Source organism: Tribolium castaneum, chromosome 10 (assembly GCF_031307605.1).
Source record: "Tribolium castaneum strain GA2 chromosome 10, icTriCast1.1, whole genome shotgun sequence".
Lineage (NCBI taxonomy): Eukaryota > Metazoa > Arthropoda > Insecta > Coleoptera > Tenebrionidae > Tribolium > Tribolium castaneum.
This window is the reverse complement of record NC_087403.1, coordinates 1,712,759-1,736,663: the sequence shown is the minus strand read 5'-3', so window position 1 is coordinate 1,736,663 and position 23,905 is coordinate 1,712,759. Positions and strand designations below refer to the sequence as shown.

General features: G+C 34.4%; 4 protein-coding genes across 7 annotated transcripts; 1 reads left to right on the top strand and 3 right to left on the bottom strand.

Moving 5' to 3' along the window:
* The first annotated feature begins 10,109 nt into the window (after positions 1-10,109).
* wal (walrus) lies at positions 10,110-11,441 on the top strand. The gene is made up of 4 exons (XM_964213.5): positions 10,110-10,268; positions 10,321-10,738; positions 10,791-11,158; positions 11,206-11,441. The coding sequence occupies exons 1-4, from the start codon at positions 10,233-10,235 to the stop codon at positions 11,383-11,385; spliced, it is 1,002 nt and encodes a 333-aa protein (XP_969306.1). The 5' UTR covers positions 10,110-10,232; the 3' UTR covers positions 11,386-11,441.
* A 22-nt stretch (positions 11,442-11,463) lies between these two features.
* Positions 11,464-14,780, bottom strand: LOC657857 (protein ABHD8). 4 transcript variants are annotated; one of them, XM_008192493.3, is made up of 6 exons: positions 14,574-14,780; positions 14,113-14,526; positions 13,846-14,065; positions 13,547-13,797; positions 12,483-12,867; positions 11,464-12,434 (listed from the first exon to the last, which is right to left on the bottom strand). In XM_008192493.3, exons 2-6 carry the CDS (start codon positions 14,439-14,441, stop codon positions 12,321-12,323), a joined length of 1,299 nt encoding a protein of 432 aa, XP_008190715.1. In that variant the 5' UTR covers positions 14,442-14,526; positions 14,574-14,780; the 3' UTR covers positions 11,464-12,320. The 4 variants fall into 4 exon arrangements, with proteins under 4 accessions (XP_008190715.1, XP_015835690.1, XP_969381.1 ...); XM_015980204.2 differs by having other exon boundaries at positions 13,846-14,074; positions 14,113-14,510; positions 14,574-14,779; XM_964288.5 differs by having other exon boundaries at positions 13,846-14,074; positions 14,574-14,778.
* A 66-nt stretch (positions 14,781-14,846) lies between these two features.
* Positions 14,847-16,879, bottom strand: alien. Its single transcript, XM_964360.4, has 8 exons — positions 16,651-16,879; positions 16,377-16,571; positions 16,202-16,327; positions 15,813-16,155; positions 15,629-15,767; positions 15,392-15,582; positions 15,206-15,347; positions 14,847-15,160 (listed from the first exon to the last, which is right to left on the bottom strand). The coding sequence occupies exons 1-8, from the start codon at positions 16,702-16,704 to the stop codon at positions 15,016-15,018; spliced, it is 1,335 nt and encodes a 444-aa protein (XP_969453.1). The 5' UTR covers positions 16,705-16,879; the 3' UTR covers positions 14,847-15,015.
* Positions 16,880-17,013: 134 nt separating this feature from the next.
* Positions 17,014-19,410, bottom strand: LOC658016 (peroxidase). Its single transcript, XM_964430.4, has 8 exons — positions 19,217-19,410; positions 18,844-19,169; positions 18,629-18,795; positions 18,399-18,576; positions 18,011-18,353; positions 17,309-17,835; positions 17,158-17,263; positions 17,014-17,111 (listed from the first exon to the last, which is right to left on the bottom strand). Exons 1-8 carry the CDS (start codon positions 19,321-19,323, stop codon positions 17,054-17,056), a joined length of 1,812 nt encoding a protein of 603 aa, XP_969523.1. The 5' UTR covers positions 19,324-19,410; the 3' UTR covers positions 17,014-17,053.
* Positions 19,411-23,905: the final 4,495 nt, after the last annotated feature.

Here is a 23,905-nt window from a genome sequence, read left to right as displayed (position 1 = left end):
AATTACGTGGCAATAAATTATTTGAGTGTTTTATTTCATTTATAGTTACTGTATTTAAAATGTGTCACTCAAAATATCACTTTTCAACACCGCATTTAAAGATTTTAATTGCATTTAAGTTTTATGAAATTATTGGTTTGTGAAATAAATAAATACGACACAGCAATAAAATACACCTACCTTCATATCGCTTCCACGTTGGCTACCGTTTGTAGCATTAAAAAAAATAATAATAAAAATGAAACCAAAAAAATGTTTATTTGCATTAAATTTTGAGCAGCCACTTTCATTCATTGAAATTAAAGACAAAATTACGTGGCAATAAATTATTTGAGTGTTTTATTTTATTTATAGTTACTGTATTTAAAATGTGTCACTCAAAATATCACTTTTCAACACCGCATTTAAAGATTTTAATTGCATTTAAGTTTTATGAAATTATTGGTTTGTGAAATAAATAAATACGACACAGCAATAAAATACACCTACCTTCATATCGCTTCCACGTTGGCTACCGTTTGTAGCATTAAAAAAAATAATAATAAAAATGAAACCAAAAAAATGTTTATTTGCATTAAATTTTGAGCAGCCACTTTCATTCATTGAAATTAAAGACAAAATTATTACGTGGCAATAAATTATTTGAGTGTTTTATTTTATTTATAGTTACTGTATTTAAAATGTGTCACTCAAAATATCACTTTTCAACACCGCATTTAAAGATTTTAATTGCATTTAAGTTTTATGAAATTATTGGTTTGTGAAATAAATAAATACGACACAGCAATAAAATACACCTACCTTCATATCGCTTCCACGTTGGCTACCGTTTGTAGCATTAAAAAAAATAATAATAAAAATGAAACCAAAAAAATGTTTATTTGCATTAAATTTTGAGCAGCCACTTTCATTCATTGAAATTAAAGACAAAATTACGTGGCAATAAATTATTTGAGTGTTTTATTTCATTTATAGTTACTGTATTTAAAATGTGTCACTCAAAATATCACTTTTCAACACCGCATTTAAAGATTTTAATTGCATTTAAGTTTTATGAAATTATTGGTTTGAGAAATAAATAAATACGACACAGCAATAAAATACACCTACCTTCATATCGCTTCCACGTTGGCTACCGTTTGTAGCATTAAAAAAAATAATAATAAAAATGAAACCAAAAAAATGTTTATTTGCATTAAATTTTGAGCAGCCACTTTCATTCATTGAAATTAAAGACAAAATTACGTGGCAATAAATTATTTGAGTGTTTTATTTTATTTATAGTTACTGTATTTAAAATGTGTCACTCAAAATATCACTTTTCAACACCGCATTTAAAGATTTTAATTGCATTTAAGTTTTATGAAATTATTGGTTTGTGAAATAAATAAATACGACACAGCAATAAAATACACCTACCTTCATATCGCTTCCACTTTGGCTACCGTTTGTAGCATTAAAAAAAATAATAATAAAAATGAAACCAAAAAAATGTTTATTTGCATTAAATTTTGAGCAGCCACTTTCATTCATTGAAATTAAAGACAAAATTACGTGGCAATAAATTATTTGAGTGTTTTATTTTATTTATAGTTACTGTATTTAAAATGTGTCACTCAAAATATCACTTTTCAACACCGCATTTAAAGATTTTAATTGCATTTAAGTTTTATGAAATTATTGGTTTGTGAAATAAATAAATACGACACAGCAATAAAATACACCTACCTTCATATCGCTTCCACTTTGGCTACCGTTTGTAGCATTAAAAAAAATAATAATAAAAATGAAACCAAAAAAATGTTTATTTGCATTAAATTTTGAGCAGCCACTTTCATTCATTGAAATTAAAGACAAAATTATTACGTGGCAATAAATTATTTGAGTGTTTTATTTCATTTATAGTTACTGTATTTAAAATGTGTCACTCAAAATATCACTTTTCAACACCGCATTTAAAGATTTTAATTGCAATTAAGTTTTATGAAATTATTGGTTTGTGAAATAAATAAATACGACACAGCAATAAAATACACCTACCTTCATATCGCTTCCACGTTGGCTACCGTTTGTAGCATTAAAAAAAATAATAATAAAAATGAAACCAAAAAAATGTTTATTTGCATTAAATTTTGAGCAGCCACTTTCATTCATTGAAATTAAAGACAAAATTACGTGGCAATAAATTATTTGAGTGTTTTATTTCATTTATAGTTACTGTATTTAAAATGTGTCACTCAAAATATCACTTTTCAACACCGCATTTAAAGATTTTAATTGCATTTAAGTTTTATGAAATTATTGGTTTGTGAAATAAATAAATACGACACAGCAATAAAATACACCTACCTTCATATCGCTTCCACGTTGGCTACCGTTTGTAGCATTAAAAAAAATAATAATAAAAATGAAACCAAAAAAATGTTTATTTGCATTAAATTTTGAGCAGCCACTTTCATTCATTGAAATTAAAGACAAAATTATTACGTGGCAATTAATTATTTGAGTGTTTTATTTTATTTATAGTTACTGTATTTAAAATGTGTCACTCAAAATATCACTTTTCAACACCGCATTTAAAGATTTTAATTGCATTTAAGTTTTATGAAATTATTGGTTTGTGAAATAAATAAATACGACACAGCAATAAAATACACCTACCTTCATATCGCTTCCACGTTGGCTACCGTTTGTAGCATTAAAAAAAATAATAATAAAAATGAAACCAAAAAAATGTTTATTTGCATTAAATTTTGAGCAGCCACTTTCATTCATTGAAATTAAAGACAAAATTACGTGGCAATAAATTATTTGCGTGTTTTATTTCCTGTATTTAAAATGTGTCACTCAAAATATCACTTTTCAACACCGCATTTAAAGATTTTAATTGCAATTAAGTTTTATGAAATTATTGGTTTGTGAAATAAATAAATACGACACAGCAATAAAATACACCTACCTTCATATCGCTTCCACGTTGGCTACCGTTTGTAGCATTAAAAAAAATAATAATAAAAATGAAACCAAAAAAATGTTTATTTGCATTAAATTTTGAGCAGCCACTTTCATTCATTGAAATTAAAGACAAAATTACGTGGCAATAAATTATTTGAGTGTTTTATTTCATTTATAGTTACTGTATTTAAAATGTGTCACTCAAAATATCACTTTTCAACACCGCATTTAAAGATTTTAATTGCATTTAAGTTTTATGAAATTATTGGTTTGTGAAATAAATAAATACGACACAGCAATAAAATACACCTACCTTCATATCGCTTCCACGTTGGCTACCGTTTGTAGCATTAAAAAAAATAATAATAAAAATGAAACCAAAAAAATGTTTATTTGCATTAAATTTTGAGCAAGCCACTTTCATTCATTGAAATTAAAGACAAAATTATTACGTGGCAATTAATTATTTGAGTGTTTTATTTTATTTATAGTTACTGTATTTAAAATGTGTCACTCAAAATATCACTTTTCAACACCGCATTTAAAGATTTTAATTGCATTTAAGTTTTATGAAATTATTGGTTTGAGAAATAAATAAATACGACACAGCAATAAAATACACCTACCTTCATATCGCTTCCACGTTGGCTACCGTTTGTAGCATTAAAAAAAATAATAATAAAAATGAAACCAAAAAAATGTTTATTTGCATTAAATTTTGAGCAGCCACTTTCATTCATTGAAATTAAAGACAAAATTACGTGGCAATAAATTATTTGAGTGTTTTATTTCATTTATAGTTACTGTATTTAAAATGTGTCACTCAAAATATCACTTTTCAACACCGCATTTAAAGATTTTAATTGCATTTAAGTTTTATGAAATTATTGGTTTGTGAAATAAATAAATACGACACAGCAATAAAATACACCTACCTTCATATCGCTTCCACGTTGGCTACCGTTTGTAGCATTAAAAAAAATAATAATAAAAATGAAACCAAAAAAATGTTTATTTGCATTAAATTTTGAGCAAGCCACTTTCATTCATTGAAATTAAAGACAAAATTATTACGTGGCAATTAATTATTTGAGTGTTTTATTTTATTTATAGTTACTGTATTTAAAATGTGTCACTCAAAATATCACTTTTCAACACCGCATTTAAAGATTTTAATTGCATTTAAGTTTTATGAAATTATTGGTTTGAGAAATAAATAAATACGACACAGCAATAAAATACACCTACCTTCATATCGCTTCCACGTTGGCTACCGTTTGTAGCATTAAAAAAAATAATAATAAAAATGAAACCAAAAAAATGTTTATTTGCATTAAATTTTGAGCAGCCACTTTCATTCATTGAAATTAAAGACAAAATTACGTGGCAATAAATTATTTGAGTGTTTTATTTCATTTATAGTTACTGTATTTAAAATGTGTCACTCAAAATATCACTTTTCAACACCGCATTTAAAGATTTTAATTGCATTTAAGTTTTATGAAATTATTGGTTTGTGAAATAAATAAATACGACACAGCAATAAAATACACCTACCTTCATATCGCTTCCACGTTGGCTACCGTTTGTAGCATTAAAAAAAATAATAATAAAAATGAAACCAAAAAAATGTTTATTTGCATTAAATTTTGAGCAGCCACTTTCATTCATTGAAATTAAAGACAAAATTACGTGGCAATAAATTATTTGAGTGTTTTATTTCCTGTATTTAAAATGTGTCACTCAAAATATCACTTTTCAACACCGCATTTAAAGATTTTAATTGCAATTAAGTTTTATGAAATTATTGGTTTGTGAAATAAATAAATACGACACAGCAATAAAATACACCTACCTTCATATCGCTTCCACGTTGGCTACCGTTTGTAGCATTAAAAAAAATAATAATAAAAATGAAACCAAAAAAATGTTTATTTGCATTAAATTTTGAGCAGCCACTTTCATTCATTGAAATTAAAGACAAAATTATTACGTGGCAATAAATTATTTGAGTGTTTTATTTCATTTATAGTTACTGTATTTAAAATGTGTCACTCAAAATATCACTTTTCAACACCGCATTTAAAGATTTTAATTGCATTTAAGTTTTATGAAATTATTGGTTTGTGAAATAAATAAATACGACACAGCAATAAAATACACCTACCTTCATATCGCTTCCACGTTGGCTACCGTTTGTAGCATTAAAAAAAATAATAATAAAAATGAAACCAAAAAAATGTTTATTTGCATTAAATTTTGAGCAGCCACTTTCATTCATTGAAATTAAAGACAAAATTATTACGTGGCAATAAATTATTTGAGTGTTTTATTTCATTTATAGTTACTGTATTTAAAATGTGTCACTCAAAATATCACTTTTCAACACCGCATTTAAAGATTTTAATTGCATTTAAGTTTTATGAAATTATTGGTTTGTGAAATAAATAAATACGACACAGCAATAAAATACACCTACCTTCATATCGCTTCCACTTTGGCTACCGTTTGTAGCATTAAAAAAAATAATAATAAAAATGAAACCAAAAAAATGTTTATTTGCATTAAATTTTGAGCAGCCACTTTCATTCATTGAAATTAAAGACAAAATTACGTGGCAATAAATTATTTGAGTGTTTTATTTTATTTATAGTTACTGTATTTAAAATGTGTCACTCAAAATATCACTTTTCAACACCGCATTTAAAGATTTTAATTGCATTTAAGTTTTATGAAATTATTGGTTTGTGAAATAAATAAATACGACACAGCAATAAAATACACCTACCTTCATATCGCTTCCACGTTGGCTACCGTTTGTAGCATTAAAAAAAATAATAATAAAAATGAAACCAAAAAAATGTTTATTTGCATTAAATTTTGAGCAGCCACTTTCATTCATTGAAATTAAAGACAAAATTATTACGTGGCAATTAATTATTTGAGTGTTTTATTTTATTTATAGTTACTGTATTTAAAATGTGTCACTCAAAATATCACTTTTCAACACCGCATTTAAAGATTTTAATTGCATTTAAGTTTTATGAAATTATTGGTTTGTGAAATAAATAAATACGACACAGCAATAAAATACACCTACCTTCATATCGCTTCCACGTTGGCTACCGTTTGTAGCATTAAAAAAAATAATAATAAAAATGAAACCAAAAAAATGTTTATTTGCATTAAATTTTGAGCAGCCACTTTCATTCATTGAAATTAAAGACAAAATTACGTGGCAATAAATTATTTGAGTGTTTTATTTCCTGTATTTAAAATGTGTCACTCAAAATATCACTTTTCAACACCGCATTTAAAGATTTTAATTGCAATTAAGTTTTATGAAATTATTGGTTTGTGAAATAAATAAATACGACACAGCAATAAAATACACCTACCTTCATATCGCTTCCACGTTGGCTACCGTTTGTAGCATTAAAAAAAATAATAATAAAAATGAAACCAAAAAAATGTTTATTTGCATTAAATTTTGAGCAGCCACTTTCATTCATTGAAATTAAAGACAAAATTACGTGGCAATAAATTATTTGAGTGTTTTATTTCCTGTATTTAAAATGTGTCACTCAAAATATCACTTTTCAACACCGCATTTAAAGATTTTAATTGCAATTAAGTTTTATGAAATTATTGGTTTGTGAAATAAATAAATACGACACAGCAATAAAATACACCTACCTTCATATCGCTTCCACGTTGGCTACCGTTTGTAGCATTAAAAAAAATAATAATAAAAATGAAACCAAAAAAATGTTTATTTGCATTAAATTTTGAGCAGCCACTTTCATTCATTGAAATTAAAGACAAAATTACGTGGCAATAAATTATTTGAGTGTTTTATTTCATTTATAGTTACTGTATTTAAAATGTGTCACTCAAAATATCACTTTAAAAACAACACCAATAAAAAATCTTTATTTGCATGAAAATTACAACAAGCGACATAATTTTACGGCTGTAAAAAACAGTCAACAATGTTATATTTAAGGATTGCTCTAATTGGTCAAATTAGTCAATAACTAATTTGTCCGGCAAGAACCACGTGGAGGTTTAGAGCATTCTTGCCAGGAAAAAAGGATATAAGGATGAGGTAAACAATGATTATTTCAAATGAAGGGAATAAAGGAATTATTGGTTTGTGAAATGAAAAAATAGTACACAAAAATCAAAGCTTTTTCACTTGGCGTTAAATAAATGCTCTTACCTTTTGTACTGCATCTGCTACCATTTGTAGCAAAACCTAAAAAATAAATTAAAAACACAACCAACAAAAAAATTAATTTGTAGGAAAGTTACAACAAGCAACGTTTGTCAATATTAAACAAAATAAAAAATACACAATACGTTTGAAATTATTGGTTTGTGAAATAAATAAATACGACACAGCAATAAAATACACCTACCTTCATATCGCTTCCACGTTGGCTACCGTTTGTAGCATTAAAAAAAATAATAATAAAAATGAAACCAAAAAAATGTTTATTTGCATTAAATTTTGAGCAGCCACTTTCATTCATTGAAATTAAAGACAAAATTACGTGGCAATAAATTATTTGAGTGTTTTATTTCCTGTATTTAAAATGTGTCACTCAAAATATCACTTTTCAACACCGCATTTAAAGATTTTAATTGCAATTAAGTTTTATGAAATTATTGGTTTGTGAAATAAATAAATACGACACAGCAATAAAATACACCTACCTTCATATCGCTTCCACGTTGGCTACCGTTTGTAGCACTAAAAAAAATAATAATAAAAATGAAACCAAAAAAATGTTTATTTGCATTAAATTTTCAGCAGCCACTTTCATTCATTGAAATTAAAGACAAAATTACGTGGCAATAAATTATTTGAGTGTTTTATTTCATTTATAGTTACTGTATTTAAAATGTGTCACTCAAAATATCACTTTTCAACACCGCATTTAAAGATTTTAATTGCATTTAAGTTTTATGAAATTATTGGTTTGAGAAATAAATAAATACGACACAGCAATAAAATACACCTACCTTCATATCGCTTCCACGTTGGCTACCGTTTGTAGCATTAAAAAAAATAATAATAAAAATGAAACCAAAAAAATGTTTATTTGCATTAAATTTTGAGCAGCCACTTTCATTCATTGAAATTAAAGACAAAATTACGTGGCAATAAATTATTTGAGTGTTTTATTTTATTTATAATTTCTGTATCTAAAATGCGTCACTCAAAATGTCACTTTCAACACCGCATTTAAAGATTTTAATTGCAATTAAGTTTTATGAAATTATTGGTTTGAGAAATAAATAAATACGACACAGCAATAAAATACACCTACCTTCATATCGCTTCCACGTTGGCTACCGTTTGTAGCATTAAAAAAAATTAAAAACAACACCAATAAAAAATCTTTATTTGCATGAAAATTACAACAAGCGACATAATTTTACGGCTGTAAAAAACAGTCAACAATGTTATATTTAAGGATTGCTCTAATTGGTCAAATTAGTCAATAACTAATTTGTCCGGCAAGAACCACGTGGAGGTTTAGAGCATTCTTGCCAGGAAAAAAGGATATAAGGATGAGGTAAACAATGATTATTTCAAATGAAGGGAATAAAGGAATTATTGGTTTGTGAAATGAAAAAATAGTACACAAAAATCAAAGCTTTTTCACTTGGCGTTAAATAAATGCTCTTACCTTTTGTACTGCATCTGCTACCATTTGTAGCAAAACCTAAAAAATAAATTAAAAACACAACCAACAAAAAAATTAATTTGTAGGAAAGTTACAACAAGCGACTTTAATAAATATTATACAGAATAAAGGATACACAATACGGTATAATATATGGCACACAAGCTATTAAACCAACACATCACAAGATAAAACGCAAAAAAATGCACCTACCTTCATATGGCTTCTGCGTTGGCTACTGTTTGTAGCAAGACATTTAAAAAATTAAAACAACACCAATAAAAATCTTTATTTGCATGAAAGTTACAACAAGCAACGTTTGTCAATATTAAACAAAATAAAAAATACACAATACGTTTGAAATTATTGGTTTGTGAAATAAATAAATACGACACAGCAATAAAATACACCTACCTTCATATCGCTTCCACGTTGGCTACCGTTTGTAGCATTAAAAAAAATAATAATAAAAATGAAACCAAAAAAATGTTTATTTGCATTAAATTTTGAGCAAGCCACTTTCATTCATTGAAATTAAAGACAAAATTATTACGTGGCAATTAATTATTTGAGTGTTTTATTTTATTTATAGTTACTGTATTTAAAATGTGTCACTCAAAATATCACTTTTCAACACCGCATTTAAAGATTTTAATTGCATTTAAGTTTTATGAAATTATTGGTTTGTGAAATAAATAAATACGACACAGCAATAAAATACACCTACCTTCATATCGCTTCCACGTTGGCTACCGTTTGTAGCATTAAAAAAAATAATAATAAAAATGAAACCAAAAAAATGTTTATTTGCATTAAATTTTGAGCAAGCCACTTTCATTCATTGAAATTAAAGACAAAATTATTACGTGGCAATAAATTATTTGAGTGTTTGATAATAATTTTATTTACTGTATTTAAAATGTGTCACTCAAACGCGATCACTAGCCACCGAATTGAAAATTTAAACCGGAAAATTTAGATTTGCTTGAACACACGTCCGTTCGCGACAACGGCAAGTAACAAACTGAATAAATTGAACGAAACCGCACAATACACAATAATTTAAATAAACCGACTCACCTCGCTTCGCCTCGCCTCCCGCTCCCGCTCCCGATCTGACCCGCACCACTGCTCGCTGTCGACTGAACCGCCCTCGCCGCCTGCGCCGCACACCTAACCTCGGATGTGACGTCATCACACGTCTAAAACAAATCATAACCAGAAACACTCACTGTCCAAATCCGTCAAATTTAGAAACATTCATACACAGAATTATTCAAAATAGAACAGTATTGATCTAGAAAAATTAATTATGACAAATGTATTTGTCTATAAACGTCTAAAATTATAAAAGTTTCGCATGCAGTTAATGGAAAAATAAAAATGCATGTTTATATTTAAACAGAAACTGGCAATGTGAAATTTTAGTGCGAAAATTAGTGGTATCTAGCATTTGGTTAATTTAGTTTTGTTGAACTGGCAACACTACATCTGTCACTGTCAGGTGTACTTTGAACTCTATGTACTTTGATAAAATCATTAAATAATTAATAAAGTAGAAGAATTTGTAGACTTAGCAAAATGTTTTCGAATTGTTCGCGTCAGTTAACGTCCCAGGTATTTATATAATTGTGGTTATATAACATCTTGCTCACTGATCAGTTTTTAGTTTTCCAATCATTTGAAACGCCTGCAAAGTACCCTAATTATCGCCGAGCACGACAACAAGGGCCTTAACCCCATTACGCAAAATGCGTTGACTGCAGCTAAGAAAATCGGGGGCGAAATCTCCGTCCTTGTCGCCGGCACAAAATGCGGCCCTGCGGCGGAAGCCCTAGCAAAAGCAAACGGACTTTCGAAAATCCTCATCGCGGAGAGCGATGCCTTTAACGGCTTCACGGCCGAAAGCCTGACCCCTCTCATCATCTCAACGCAAAAACAGTTCAATTACACCCACATCATAGCCGGGGCTTCCGCCTTCGGAAAGGCCCTTTTGCCCCGGGTTGCTGCCAAGCTGGACGTCTCCCCCGTGTCTGACGTCATCGGGATCAAGTCCCCCGACACCTTCGTGCGGAGCATCTATGCAGGTAATAATAACAACCCCCAAAAAATTAAAATTGCTGAATGCCTCCTTCAAAGGCAACGCAATCCAGACTATGAAAGCCAACGACCCCATCAAAATAATAAGCGTCCGAGGGACCAGTTTCGAGGCCGATAAGCTGGAAGGGGGCTCGGCCAAGACCGAGACTGTGCCCACCGACGGCTGCGCCACCGACATGACTGTCTTCGTGGGGCAACAGTTGAGCAAGTCCGACCGGCCTGAGTTAACCAGTGCCAAGGTGGTGGTCAGTGGGGGCCGTGGGCTGAAATCGGGCGACAATTTCAAGCTTTTGTACGATCTTGCCGACAAGTTGAATGCCGCCGTGGGGGCTTCCAGGGCCGCTGTGGACGCAGGGTTCGTTCCGAACGATCTTCAAGTTGGACAGACTGGCAAAATCGTCGCACCGGTATGTTCGCCACGGGTTCAAAGGGCACGTAATTATTTTTTCTCTAGGATTTGTACATCGCTGTGGGCATTTCGGGGGCCATCCAGCACTTGGCTGGGATGAAGGACAGCAAAACTATCGTCGCAATCAACAAGGACCCGGAAGCTCCAATTTTCCAGGTCGCCGATTACGGATTGGTCGCTGATTTGTTCAAAGCCGTGCCAGAACTGACCAGCAAATTGTCTTAAAAACGTTTTGTAAAGATTATATTTTTGAAAATAAACTTGTTACTATAAAACACTGATTGGGGGTTTCAATTAAACGCATTTATTCGGTTGAAAAACTTTATTAAAGTGAGTAAAAAATAATACTTCGTTACGTTATCGGACGGATTAATACTTGCACTTCTTATATCACATAGTTAATTCAGGCTGAAGTTCGTCAAACAATAAAACCAGGGCCGGATCGAGGGTGAGGGGCCCACACAAAGGGCGCCAAATGTGTATTTACGATTTTTGTTAATAAATTTGGTTTTTTAACAGGAGTAATAATTATTCAACAAAGGTTACATAACACTAAACAGAAAAAGTGCTAACAGTTTTGTAAACCATTAAGGAAATAATGAATTGAAAATGATTAGCTGTTAAAAGTAAAAAAGAATTAAAAATGGTTAATTATGTTTTCTCTGAAATTTATCTACAACTTTAGAATTTTGATAAGGTGTAAAGCGGTAAAAAGACCGTTATAGGTAAGTAAATTTTAGTACAAGCTTTTTCAAACATTTCACAATTTACTTCCACTAAAACATTGCATAATAAATATTTTAGAATTATTTTACTAATAGCATCTACATGACAAAGAATATATTATCATCCGCAAGAATACAATTATTAATAATTTTTATTATTAAGGGCTAATTAACTAAATAGTACGGAGATTACGTGTGTATGCAAAATTTCAGCTCATTTGGATAACAGAAATTTCTCACATTTAACCCGAAAGATATAACACAGACAACAAAACAAGTTAAATAAAAATCGTAAAATTTTGTAATTGTAATAAAAATTTTAAATGTACTTTTCCGCCTCACTAAGACTTTCACCTACTGTAAAACAGGTGAAACTGTGTCTCGATCCGGCTCTGGTAAAAAGTATAAAAATAAATAAAAATAAATATCAGATAATTAGCTCCAGGTGTCAATAAAACACAAGATCATATGGCTGAGATGCTCCGGCGTTTCGATCATGGCCATATGCCCCGCATTTGGGATCAGTTCCAGAAAGGCCCTCGGTATGGTCTAAAACAGTCAACTATCGCAGTGCCCCCTCAAAACCACGAAACAAACCCTCTCCATCTCACATTGTTGTACAAGCGTAACGTTTTTATCCTGCAGCCCATGCACGAGTAACGTGGGCACAAGGATGCGCCTATGGAAGGCAGCGTCGCCCTCCGGCCAGTTTTGCCCCCTTGAGATGTATTCCAGGATTCGAGGAGGTATGGCCGACTCGCCCTCACAAACCTCGAAATGCTTTCCACGGGAAGAAAACAGGAAACTCCGTTTCAAGCCACAGAAAAGTAGCGGCTTGAATAGGGTGTGGATGCACCCAAATGGCGAAATTTCGCTGTTTTTGACCGGAGCTGCCAGAGGTGTAGGCCCGCCGCCACTGATTAAGATTAACTGCGAGATTTGGGGCGCCCTGTGGCGGTAGAGGGCTGTGACGATGCTACAACTGGAAAAAATTGCTCCCAGAATTTTGTAAATTCAACAACTTTTATAATATTTCATTGAGCAGTTTACAGTTAACTGTAATTGAAAAATTATAGTAATTGAGGAGTAATAATTGTAATCAATCATAATTGGTAAGATTATAACCGAATGAAAGAAAAAAATTAAAAACTTTATTAACAAAGCGTTTTTGTCATATACATCAATTTAAAATTGCGCTACTTTATGTTTTGATAGCGGGAAAACCGCCATTAAAAATTATGAAGCGTTTGTAAGTTATTTATTGCATTAAACTTTACATTTACCGTGTTGTTACTCTAGTTATGAAAATTGCCTGAAAAAATTTACATACACGTGCTTTTTGTTTTTTTATAGGTGATACTTCTACATCTTTTCAGTATTTTCTCTTTACCTGACTGTTATTTTTAATTATTTTTTGGGTTTATACATTAAGCTATTTTTTTAAGGAATTGCGTTTTAAGTTAAAAAAAATCGAAGAACTTTTCGCGGCTCACGCCTTCTATGGTTATAACGAATATATATTTTTTATTGTTATTTTAATTGTTATTTCATCAAAAATACAAATGCCATGTATTTATTGACTTGTTAAGATTACGTAGTATTAGCTATTTTGCCGCTTCTGTTTCTCTTTATTGCTACTATGGGGTGCAAGGGGCACTCACCCGTAGGAGTGTCCGATGAGAATGCACTTCCGCTTGTCGTCGGAAGCCGTGTAGTGGTCGAAAATCGTGATTGCATGTATTAACAAATTATGAAAAGTGTAGGAATTCGGTTTATTGGGGGCTGAGCTGAAGCCATGCCCCAACATATCGGGGGCAATGACCTCATATCCTTTATTGGCCAAGGTATGGATAACCGGCCACCAAACGTCAGCGGAATTGCCAATACCATGAAACAAAATAATAACAGGCTTCTGTAACAGAAATTTGAGGATTGAATAATTTCGCGTTGATTACAATACTTTTTGCGCGTATTTTTTATGGAGGCATTGTTTGGGTTGGCGCGTGACCGGCTTTCGCAAAACCACGCCGTCGTCCTCACTTTTCTGATACGCTAGGTTGATAACGCCGTTTTGGTTCCTCAAAACGTAGTACTCCTGAAAGGCCTCGAAAATCGTGTCTTGGATGATCCGCTCGACGAAGCTCTCGACGTCGACGATGCGCTTGGGGGCTGCTTCAAAACTGGAAGCACTAAAGGGGCTCAAGTCGGCCACCGGCTGCCAACTCACCTGTCCCGGTTCTCCGCCACTGAGAGTCGGAACGACCGCCGGAAGGAGCACCGACAAATGCCGATTTTCAGGGGCTTGTTCCATTTCGTAAACCAGTACTCTTCGGACAACGAGCTGCGCTTTGCGCCTTGGTGGAGGTCCAGATTTGGCAGTTTGAGCCCGTTTTCCGGTGCTACGTGCACGACACGGATGCGTACGTTTGAATCGATCAAAAAGAACTCGCTGTGGTCGGGGGCCACGGGGTCTAGGGGGTACACGGGCCGTTTGATGGTACAAATGGACAAGAACTCCTGGCATGGGGCACAATAACACGACTGTTGCTCGCTCATTTCGTCACGTTATGCCCATTTTTAATTTTATTAACCCAGCCCACACAGTTAGGTCAATTAGAGCTTGAACTTTGAATAATTCCGACTGAAATTTAGCTGGGTTTAAGTGATAAAATAAGTACAAACACGTACCTGTGAGCTTGTCTTACTTAAGTAGTGGCTCAAATGAATAAAAACAGTTGCTTGGCATTTTTCGTCTCCAGGTTGTCGTAACTGTGCGAGTTTTTTCGCAGTTTTCAAGCGGATTTAAATCATTTCTGGGACACAACTGCTCAACCACCTGTTTGCATAATTGTATTGCAAATTTATTGAATTAATTTAAAAATTCGCCAACAAAAACAAAGGTCACGTTTGGAGACTTCCGAGTTGGTGGGCGCAGTTGGTAGGAGTGGACAAGGCGCCGAGTTTGAAATGAAACTTTATTACGGGTTAGAGCAATACATCTGAACAGAAAGTAACGAATTTCCTAACTAATGTTAAAATAAATATGTTTAGTGATACTACTAGTTAACATGTAAACGTATCACATTTTCGCGGACTTAATCACTGTTAGTAGGAAAAAATAATCAAAATGTTAAGCCATTTTGTTGATTATTGACAAGTGGAGGGTGTTCAACTGGTTAGTCCATCGGTCCAGAGCGTTGTACCGCGCCATGTTCACCGCAGCCCGCTCTAGGAACAACACTTGATTGACCTGATCTATTCTTCCTTCAATCGTACTGAAATCACTCGTGAAAAAACGGCCACAAAACGTGAAAACCTACTTATCTAAGATGCATGAAACTAAGAGATTTTCTACTTCCGATACATCAATGTTTAACTCGGTTGAAATAAACGGGATCTGAATCCGAGTGTAGGGCTTAATTAACTTGATCAAAACTTGGGTCCGGATGTTGCGCAACAAATCTGCAAATAAAAATTAAAGGAGAAAACATAAGAACGGAAGCAACCTTCAATATGTTCCCTAATGAACGGATCGTCCATAATATTCTGCCGGTTCTGCTTCAGGATTGACTCAAACTCGTTAATATCATTGGTTTGGTAAGCATTTACTAAATTCGTCATTGCGAGAATTTCGGGATCATTTTTGTACGGTTTAGCTTCCTGAGAGTCAAACGGGTTAATCCCTGATTTCATCAGCCTGAAAAATCAACTACGTAAAGGCACCAACGATGTGAAATTGTTACATGTTTGCAAGCACTAGATATTTGAGACACGTGGTTCTCCGGGGGCTGCCCGACTCGTCGTAATTTTTGAAAGCTTCAAAGAAGTCAGTGTGGGCTTTTTCGAACTCGTCCTCGCGCAGATGCATCTTGCCGCCGCATTCTAAACAAAACGATTAGTTTTTTACGCAAGGGAAAACCCCCGTACCTCGAATCACGCCCATGATAAGTGGGTGAGGTATTGCTGATTTAATGTGGAGCGACTGCTCGTACAATGTTTTGAGTTTTTTGTTGTTCTTCTGCGCTGTGTACATTTGGATCTCCAGAGCGTAGATTTCCAGCAGCTGTGTGCCCTTTTTCAAGTCGTCTTCACCGTCGTCGGTCTGGCAAGACTGGTGTAACTGTTTCAAAATTTTAGCAAGTTTGTTGAAGTCGCCGCGGTCGTAGTAAAGTTTCCCTAATTTCGTGTTAGTTTTAAACCATAATCGGTCGTTTTTCGCGTCTTTAAGCGCCTCGAGAGTGGTTTCGTAAAAGTTTTGCAGCAGTTCCATCTAAAAAATCAATTACAACGGTTGGTTAATTAGCAATATGTACTACGTTTTTCGACGTTGAGATGTAGTCTAAGATTGAGTTGATTGATTTCTCGCTGTGGTTTCTAGTGACTGCACTTTTAATGTAAGTCAGTAATTGCTTGTAGCGCGTCATCATTTCTTCAAAATTACCCTTCAATAAAAAATGAGCAAACAAGTACAACATGAGTGGCACAAAATACCAGTTTAAAATTAATTTTGATCATTTGTTTGAGGGCTTTGAAGCCCCACTCGCCTTTCTCGCCGCTTTCCAGGTCCAGGACTTTCTGGAAAGAAGCTAGCGCCGCTTTGGGCTCCTCTTCTTTCAAAGATTTGCTATTATAGTACTGATTTTCCAGATCCACGTCCGGTTCCGAATTACTATCCTCTGAATATTCCTAAAAAAATGGTAAACAAGCATTGTTATAAATAGTACAAACAATTTTTTTCCCGAATTTGAGGTTAGGTAACACCTACCAAGCCATAATCCTCCTCATCTTCGCACATAAAATCGTCCTCAGCATCAGACATGGTCCCGGATTTTCAGTTCAATGTTTTTCACTTTTAATTATGTTTAAAACTAGTTTTTGTCCAGTTTTTCGCTGACAAACTGACAGCTTCGGTTTTTTAAACCACTGACAGGTGACAGTGGCGGACCCGAGTCGGCAATTATTTGGGGCTATAACAACTAAATTATTGCGAAGATTTATTTATTTAGTACAATGAGACGCGCATTTTTGATTGATAATAAAATTGTTATCGATTTTAAAACAGTGGCGTCGGTCCATTGATAAAACCTGCGCATGTGCAACGCGCTAGATTTTAAATAAATGAAACTAATTTTCCTTAGTATTGTTTATTTTTGGAATTGTGTAATACATTAAAGCCATTTTGAGAGATCAATCGACGGGACGTTTTCGCATGGAACAATCGGGTTACTGGAACATAAGTTGCAAAAACGGGGTTAAAAGAACAAAAACGTACTTGTCCCCCGGTGGCTTCCACGCATTTACTGTTATGTTCACGATATAGTCACTGGTGTCGCAAACGAGGCGCGACAGCGTCGCCTGTCTTATTTCATCAAGTTGTGCTAAAAATTTCATCAGTGTTGAATAATAAAGTTTGGGTTAATCACCTGGAGTGAAGGAATGGGGTTGGTTTTCAACCTCGTACCAAAACCTGTCACCGTTCTTCCACCTGTAGAACTGTTCCCCGATCAGACACTCCAAGACCGGGCTCATTCTGTGCCCTTCTGGCTTATTCTCAAAGTTAACGCCAACGAACAGATCGATGTCGTCGACCGACTTGTAGATATTTCGCACGGTTTTGATGTGCTTCTCGGGCCAAATTGCGGCCAAGTCGTCAAAATCCCTCACTTCGATTCCCCTACAGCCGTACAGAACGGTAGGGTAACCGGGGACTGCATGGTCTCTTGCTCTCTGGATGTCCAGAGCGTTCAAGTCAGCACCGTACGGTTTGCCGAAATGGAACAACTTGCCGTCGATTTGGGACGTGTAGAAGGTGTCAATCGTTTGCATGGGTTGGGTGATTACGCCCAAGATTAATTCGTCGAAGTGGTTCTCTTCTTCCAAAATTCCGGGCGAGTTCATGTAATCCGTTAGATTAATGTGCGAGGTTGGGTCCAAATGGTAGTTGTACAGACTGAAATCAGAGAGCTACAGTGGTGACACTAAACCATGGACGCCGACTATATCCGGCTCGAAGGACCCATGTTTGTGTATACGACTGCATTTGCTTAATTTATTCAAAATTACAACTTCTTGTGATAAACAAGGTTGTTAAGTCGACGCCTATTCATTAGATAATATATTTTTACCCTATAACTCCCTGTAGACCGGAATGGAAAATCCTAAAGGCGGGATTACTGAAACTTATGAGAACAATATTGGGAATTTCTTCGTCATATTTGTGATATCCTTGATTTCTCGACCTGAGTTCGTTTCTAATCATGAAATTCTCATTTAATATATTCGGCAGGAAGTGGTTATAGGTGATGTGGAGGTATTCAGCTACGACAATGCTTCGAGTTTCCTGATAGACAGTTTCATCATCCCATTCCGGGTGAAGACTGGCCAAAATATCAGCAATTCTGTTATGTTCCCTCACCAGCATAGTATGCATGATTGTCAATTGAGTGTTTTGATTGACACGAGACTCTCCTGAAAACAACATAACTATTTGACAAAAGTAATAAAAAAGACAACCTGCAACATAGCAAACATCCGAATTATAGCACGACCCTTTGGATGGTAAAAAACAGCGACCATCGGCTTTTTGTCGTACCAACATCCGACCACCTTTATGTTCCCGCAAAGAGGAGGCAGTTTCGGGGTCGGAACCATAAATTTGGGAACCATCAAGCCCATGACTAACTCCATTAATCTACAATTTTATTTTTTATTATTTTTTTTTATTTTTAAATTTCTGTTCCTACTTGTTGTTTCGGCCCTTGGGGGTCGCAATCCCCCGTCAAAGTCGTCTGAGTCCGTGTCATACTTAAACAAGTTTTGTTATATTGCGAGTAGAAAGCGTCGTCTTCAGGTATCGGAATAGATAAGCAAACGAGAGGATCATCCGACGCGCAACAATCATCAACTCCGGCTAAAAACCTTGATTAGTGTTTTAAGTCCGGAAGTTTTAATTTGGTACTTTTGGGGACTCCGACGGCAAAGTCATGGGCAATGAATTGTGCCCATTGGGCTACAATTAGCGACACTGTGTCCGGCACGTCCTTGTCGTCAAAAACAGAAGTGACGATATGTCTAGCGTTAGGCAACTCTCCTCCGTCACTTGCAACAGGAGGTAACTCCTTCCCGTCACTATATCGCGGGGGAAAAACACGGGCAAAAGCTGATTTCACCATTCCCCATACCGGGTGTTTCAGATTATTGCATGAGCCGTCGAAAGAGCGGTATTTATACTGGGGGTCACACTCCGGAGGGGTTAAATCGCAAGTGTCGTATTCGCTTGAGTCACTAGAATCTGGGTTAGGGGGGGAAATTTGGCAATAGTTTAAACATACCCGAAGGTTTTGGTCGCATCGACGGTGTACAAAGGGTGGATTGGGGCTTCAAATGCAAGAGTTTGGGCGCAAACACACAGAAAAATGCACGAGATGGTGAACTTCATCGTGCGATTTGTAGCAAAGTGGGTTGACCCCTTTTATACTTTGAAGATGTATCTTATCTTTATTTTTGCGCTTGATTTTGCATTAGTGGTTATTACAATACTTAGACCAATGACATCAAGTGTCAGCGTTTGTTTTTACTGACTTGGCAAAATTGCATTATTAGTGGTTTTTTATGTGGCAAAAGCCCCAAGCCTTTTGGTGGCACATTTAACCAAACATGGACATTGTGCAATGGATATTGTTTTCAAAATGCAAACAAATAAAATAAGATAGTGTCAAGTGACTCTTGTACTTGTATCCTTAAATCAAGATGTAATCTTGTCACTAATAGTGGCTGCTCTAAAAAGATTTGGCGTAAAAAGGCATATTTACTTATGTGAATCATGCTGTACAATCTTGAAAAGATTATTTTCGAGCAAAATACAGATTAAATCGGCGTACCTATATTTTGGCATTAAGATAAAATAAGTGCATCAAGGTTTGTATATTGCGTTGTTTAAAGAGTCTGTAGAAATGCATTACTGTTTATTATTTATTAAGTAAAGTTTCAAGAAATAATTTGCGTAATTGCTTCTACTTTTACATTTCTATATTTGTTTCTACAATTTTTTTTACTTTTTAAAATTACAAACAAAAATTAGTAATTAACCAGTTTGGTATTTTAAGGCACTAAATAAATTACTGCTACAAAGAAAGTGAATTTTTACATTTTACATTTTTACTATGTATTCTTAATTTTTTACCGGATAAACGTTTTTACATGGCCAAAAAAATATCACAGTTTCTAAATTCTAACTGAAAACAACTTCTAATAGGTAGACATGTTTAATTTTTTATGAAACATGGATATTTCAATCATTTCCATTAATTTAAGTGTAATTTAATTATTACTGTTGCAAAGTTGCAGGTGATAACTGCATTCGATACGATTTCTTTTGTTGTCCGGTTAATTTAATTGTGGCTAATATTTTTTTTAGTTTTCACACGACAGTGAAATGCAAATAATTGCCATTGTCTCTTATAATGTACAAATCAATTACCTAAAACCGCACGTCCAATCAAATTCAAGGCGAACAAAACTCTAGATTTTCAACCGTGCTTTTCAAAGTTCTTTAAGTCCGATTGACTTGTAAGCCTACAGAAATTGTAGCAGCAGAAATATTAAACACAAAAGTGGAGTCAATTCTAGACTATTTTTGTCACCATTTTGTAATTATTATTTTTGCACAGTGGGCGGGGATAACTTCAAGCCGTACGACTTTTTTGTCCCTTTTAAACTCGCCTTACGCCCAATACAAATTGAGAAACAGCTCGAGAATCCGGTTTTATTTCACAGAACTGCAACGATATTATTAGTAAAAATTTTCACCGACTCAAATTATAGACGAACCAAACACCACATTTTTAACATTTTATTTAGAAACTACAAAGTCCATTTTTATGAAAACACACCAACATCAATGTATTTATTTGAACGAGGGTTTGCGCAGCATGGAACGCTTGTTGAAAACGATGTTTTTAGCTGTTTTTAACACATTCGTCTTGAGAATTGTCGACAGGTGTGGTTTTAGTGATTTTTAACTGATTTTTGCTTGAGGAGTCCAATAATTTAATGTACGAGCTGATCTACGTAGATAAGAGCTTTCCAAAAATAAAAAAGGTAATAACTGGTGGTGTTGGTTGTGTTAGCAGTGCGTTGCTGTTGCAGCTTTTGTAAAGGTGGGTTTAAACTTTAGCTGGTGGTCGTGTGCTGGGCCATGGGGTGCGTCGCGTGTCTCCATGGTGGTTACAAGGTTAATCCTGATTTATGATATGATGGAGAATCCTTGAAGGACATAGAAAAACATCTTGGAAATAGGAAATATATTGCGGCTTTATACACTACCGTGAACGCCTGAACGGCTTTGCGCTACTTGACAACGGAGAAAAATGTTCGCATTTCTCATCATCACTCAACTTTATTGTAAACTCTAAGCATGAAATAAACTGCTACACGAAACGCGTTCAAGTTCATTTTCCATGAAACTACCGTTGTCGTTAACCTATTCTTATTAAGTCGGGCTGCCACAGGCCCAGCCTAGTACGAAACAGGCAAGTCAAGTGGACGTAACTGTCACACTGGACGAAATTTATATAAAAAGAAACAAGGCACTTTCGGAAAAAATTGCACCGAGCCGGCTCCCCTCATTGAATTCGTAATAAACATATTACTGGGCCGGTCCTCTAGGCCGGAATTTAAAAGTTGGTGTCAAATTCCGCGATCAATTACGCCGGGGGCCCTCGGGTGCGATGCTACACCGTCCACAATATAATGCAATATGTTTGAAATTGCTCTCCTCTGCGCGTTTTCCTCTTGGTGACGTTTTATTCCTTTACGGTGGTTGCTTACTCTTTTATTAAGCTCTGTATCTGTCTAGAGCTAGGATGAATGGTCCGGCGTTAATAACATAAACAACGAACTGTGCGTACTGGTTTCTGGCTAAAGGCTCGCAAACGCAAAGGAAGCTTTATCGTGTCATTCCACTTGCTTTATTTCCTGTGCATTGTTGATCCCCCTAATCACAACCGCCGTTTAATCGATTGTTTCGCCGGGACACGCGTCCGAAATTTTTGTTAAAATGCTGGTCAAAATAGGTGCTGAAGTGGTGCAACAGTCCGTGTACTACTTTCGTGGTCTCGGAATCGTTCAGGGCTGGACTGGCCCCGAGGAATATTCGAAAATTTCCCAAAGGATCGCCCGTGCCACTATTGAAAAACGTTTCTGAAGTGTGCATTGAATTATTAAATTCAATTTAAATTTCAACGGGTTTATATTATTAGCCATTATTTTCGAACGAACACTTATATATAATTTCATTTAGCTAAATAAAGACTGCACGACTCGTACACACATTTCATTTATTATTCAACCAAATATTTGGTTTGTGCGTGCACTACATACTTTTCTGTTTTATTTGGCACCACCTTGTGAAAACAAAAACGCTTTGATGTCACGTTTTAATTAATTATCAAATATAAGCAATTAATTTATTATTTATATAAATCATCAAAACTGCGTTATTTATTCACTTTAATATAAATAATGACCAGTCCAAAACAACCCCCAAACCCTCATACTTCGCGCATAAAATATTTATCGATTCTGGTACTCGTTTGTGATATTTCACCAAAATTTCCAACATTATCCGTAAAGCTTTAGCGAATAGTCTTTCTGGTGGGCAATCCGAAATTATCAATTTTTCGTACAAAATTATCATCATCCTACTAAAAAATGCATGTGGTATTTGGCAATATCCGTGTCAGGACTAAAAATCAATACTATCTTTGGAGTACATTGCGACAAACTATTCCAACTAACAACAAACAGAACAATCGTAACAATATTTCCAAATAGTCAATGCAAGCTTGGATTGTTGGAGTGCCACCAAAACTGGCACGTCCTTCGTCTCTTATCAAGAACCACAGGTGGACGTGACAAAAACGGCCTTTCCCGGATTTCCCAACTTTATGACAAATTTTCATATAAGAAAATCCGTTTATGCAACCAATTATACACCTATGGTGAACTCAAACGTGGAAAACTCGGAAAGATTAGTTTTCAGCCAAACGGGGTAATCCAAGCTCACCCTCTGACATAGATTATGATTACGTTTTTAACGTTTTAGTAAATTTAGAATCCTAACGATCTAACATTCGTTGTGATTATGTCGCTCATACGCACTCCAAAAAAAACATCAATTTTCATTTAAACATAAAACAAAAGCATTTCTCATGATAGGTAACAGATGTTCATATTTTTTATTGCATGTTAGCTTGTCACGAATAAATTATTAATGTGGTTGCGTTTTTCATCTGTTTGCGTCAAAATAAATTTGCATAAACATTAGTAAACCAGCGAACGTTTGATTGGGACTAATTCTAATTTTATGTCCAAATCTGGGCGAGGAAACGCGGGAAATTTTATTTATTCGTAAAATGCATCGGGTCCTTTATATCAACACATATCCACAACTTACAGGTGTCGCCATCACATGTCACAAGCACGCGGTGCTTACAGTCAAACAGCCCTTCTAGGCCCGAGCTTTGTATCTTGCAGCTCGAGCGCAAACTTAACAACCCGAAAAGGATCGGTCCTTTTATCATAATGATTTTCGCATTTATTAGTCTGTTATTGCAAAATATAAAATCAAAATAAAACTGGGTATAGCCCCTAAACCTATCAAATACAAACGCAACAATAAAGTAGGCAATATGCCGAAAATCCCGTGGCTTGCGACAAAAATTAGTGTGTATATTCAGTCCCAGCAGACTGTAAACAAAAACGATGCTTCCTCACCGATTAATAACATCACGGTCTCTATAGATAACATTACTGAAGAAGAAATTTTCCAAGCGTTAGTACGGTCAAAAGATTCGTTTACCTCTGGTGTTGATGGCATTCCAAGTTTCCTCGTCAAAGACTGTGCTCATATTTTTGTCAAACCTCTTTTTTATTTATTCAATCTTATTGTTAAAACCTCTACTTTTCCTGCAGTTTGGAAAAAATCTATTATTTGCCCGGTATTTAAAAAAGGTGATATT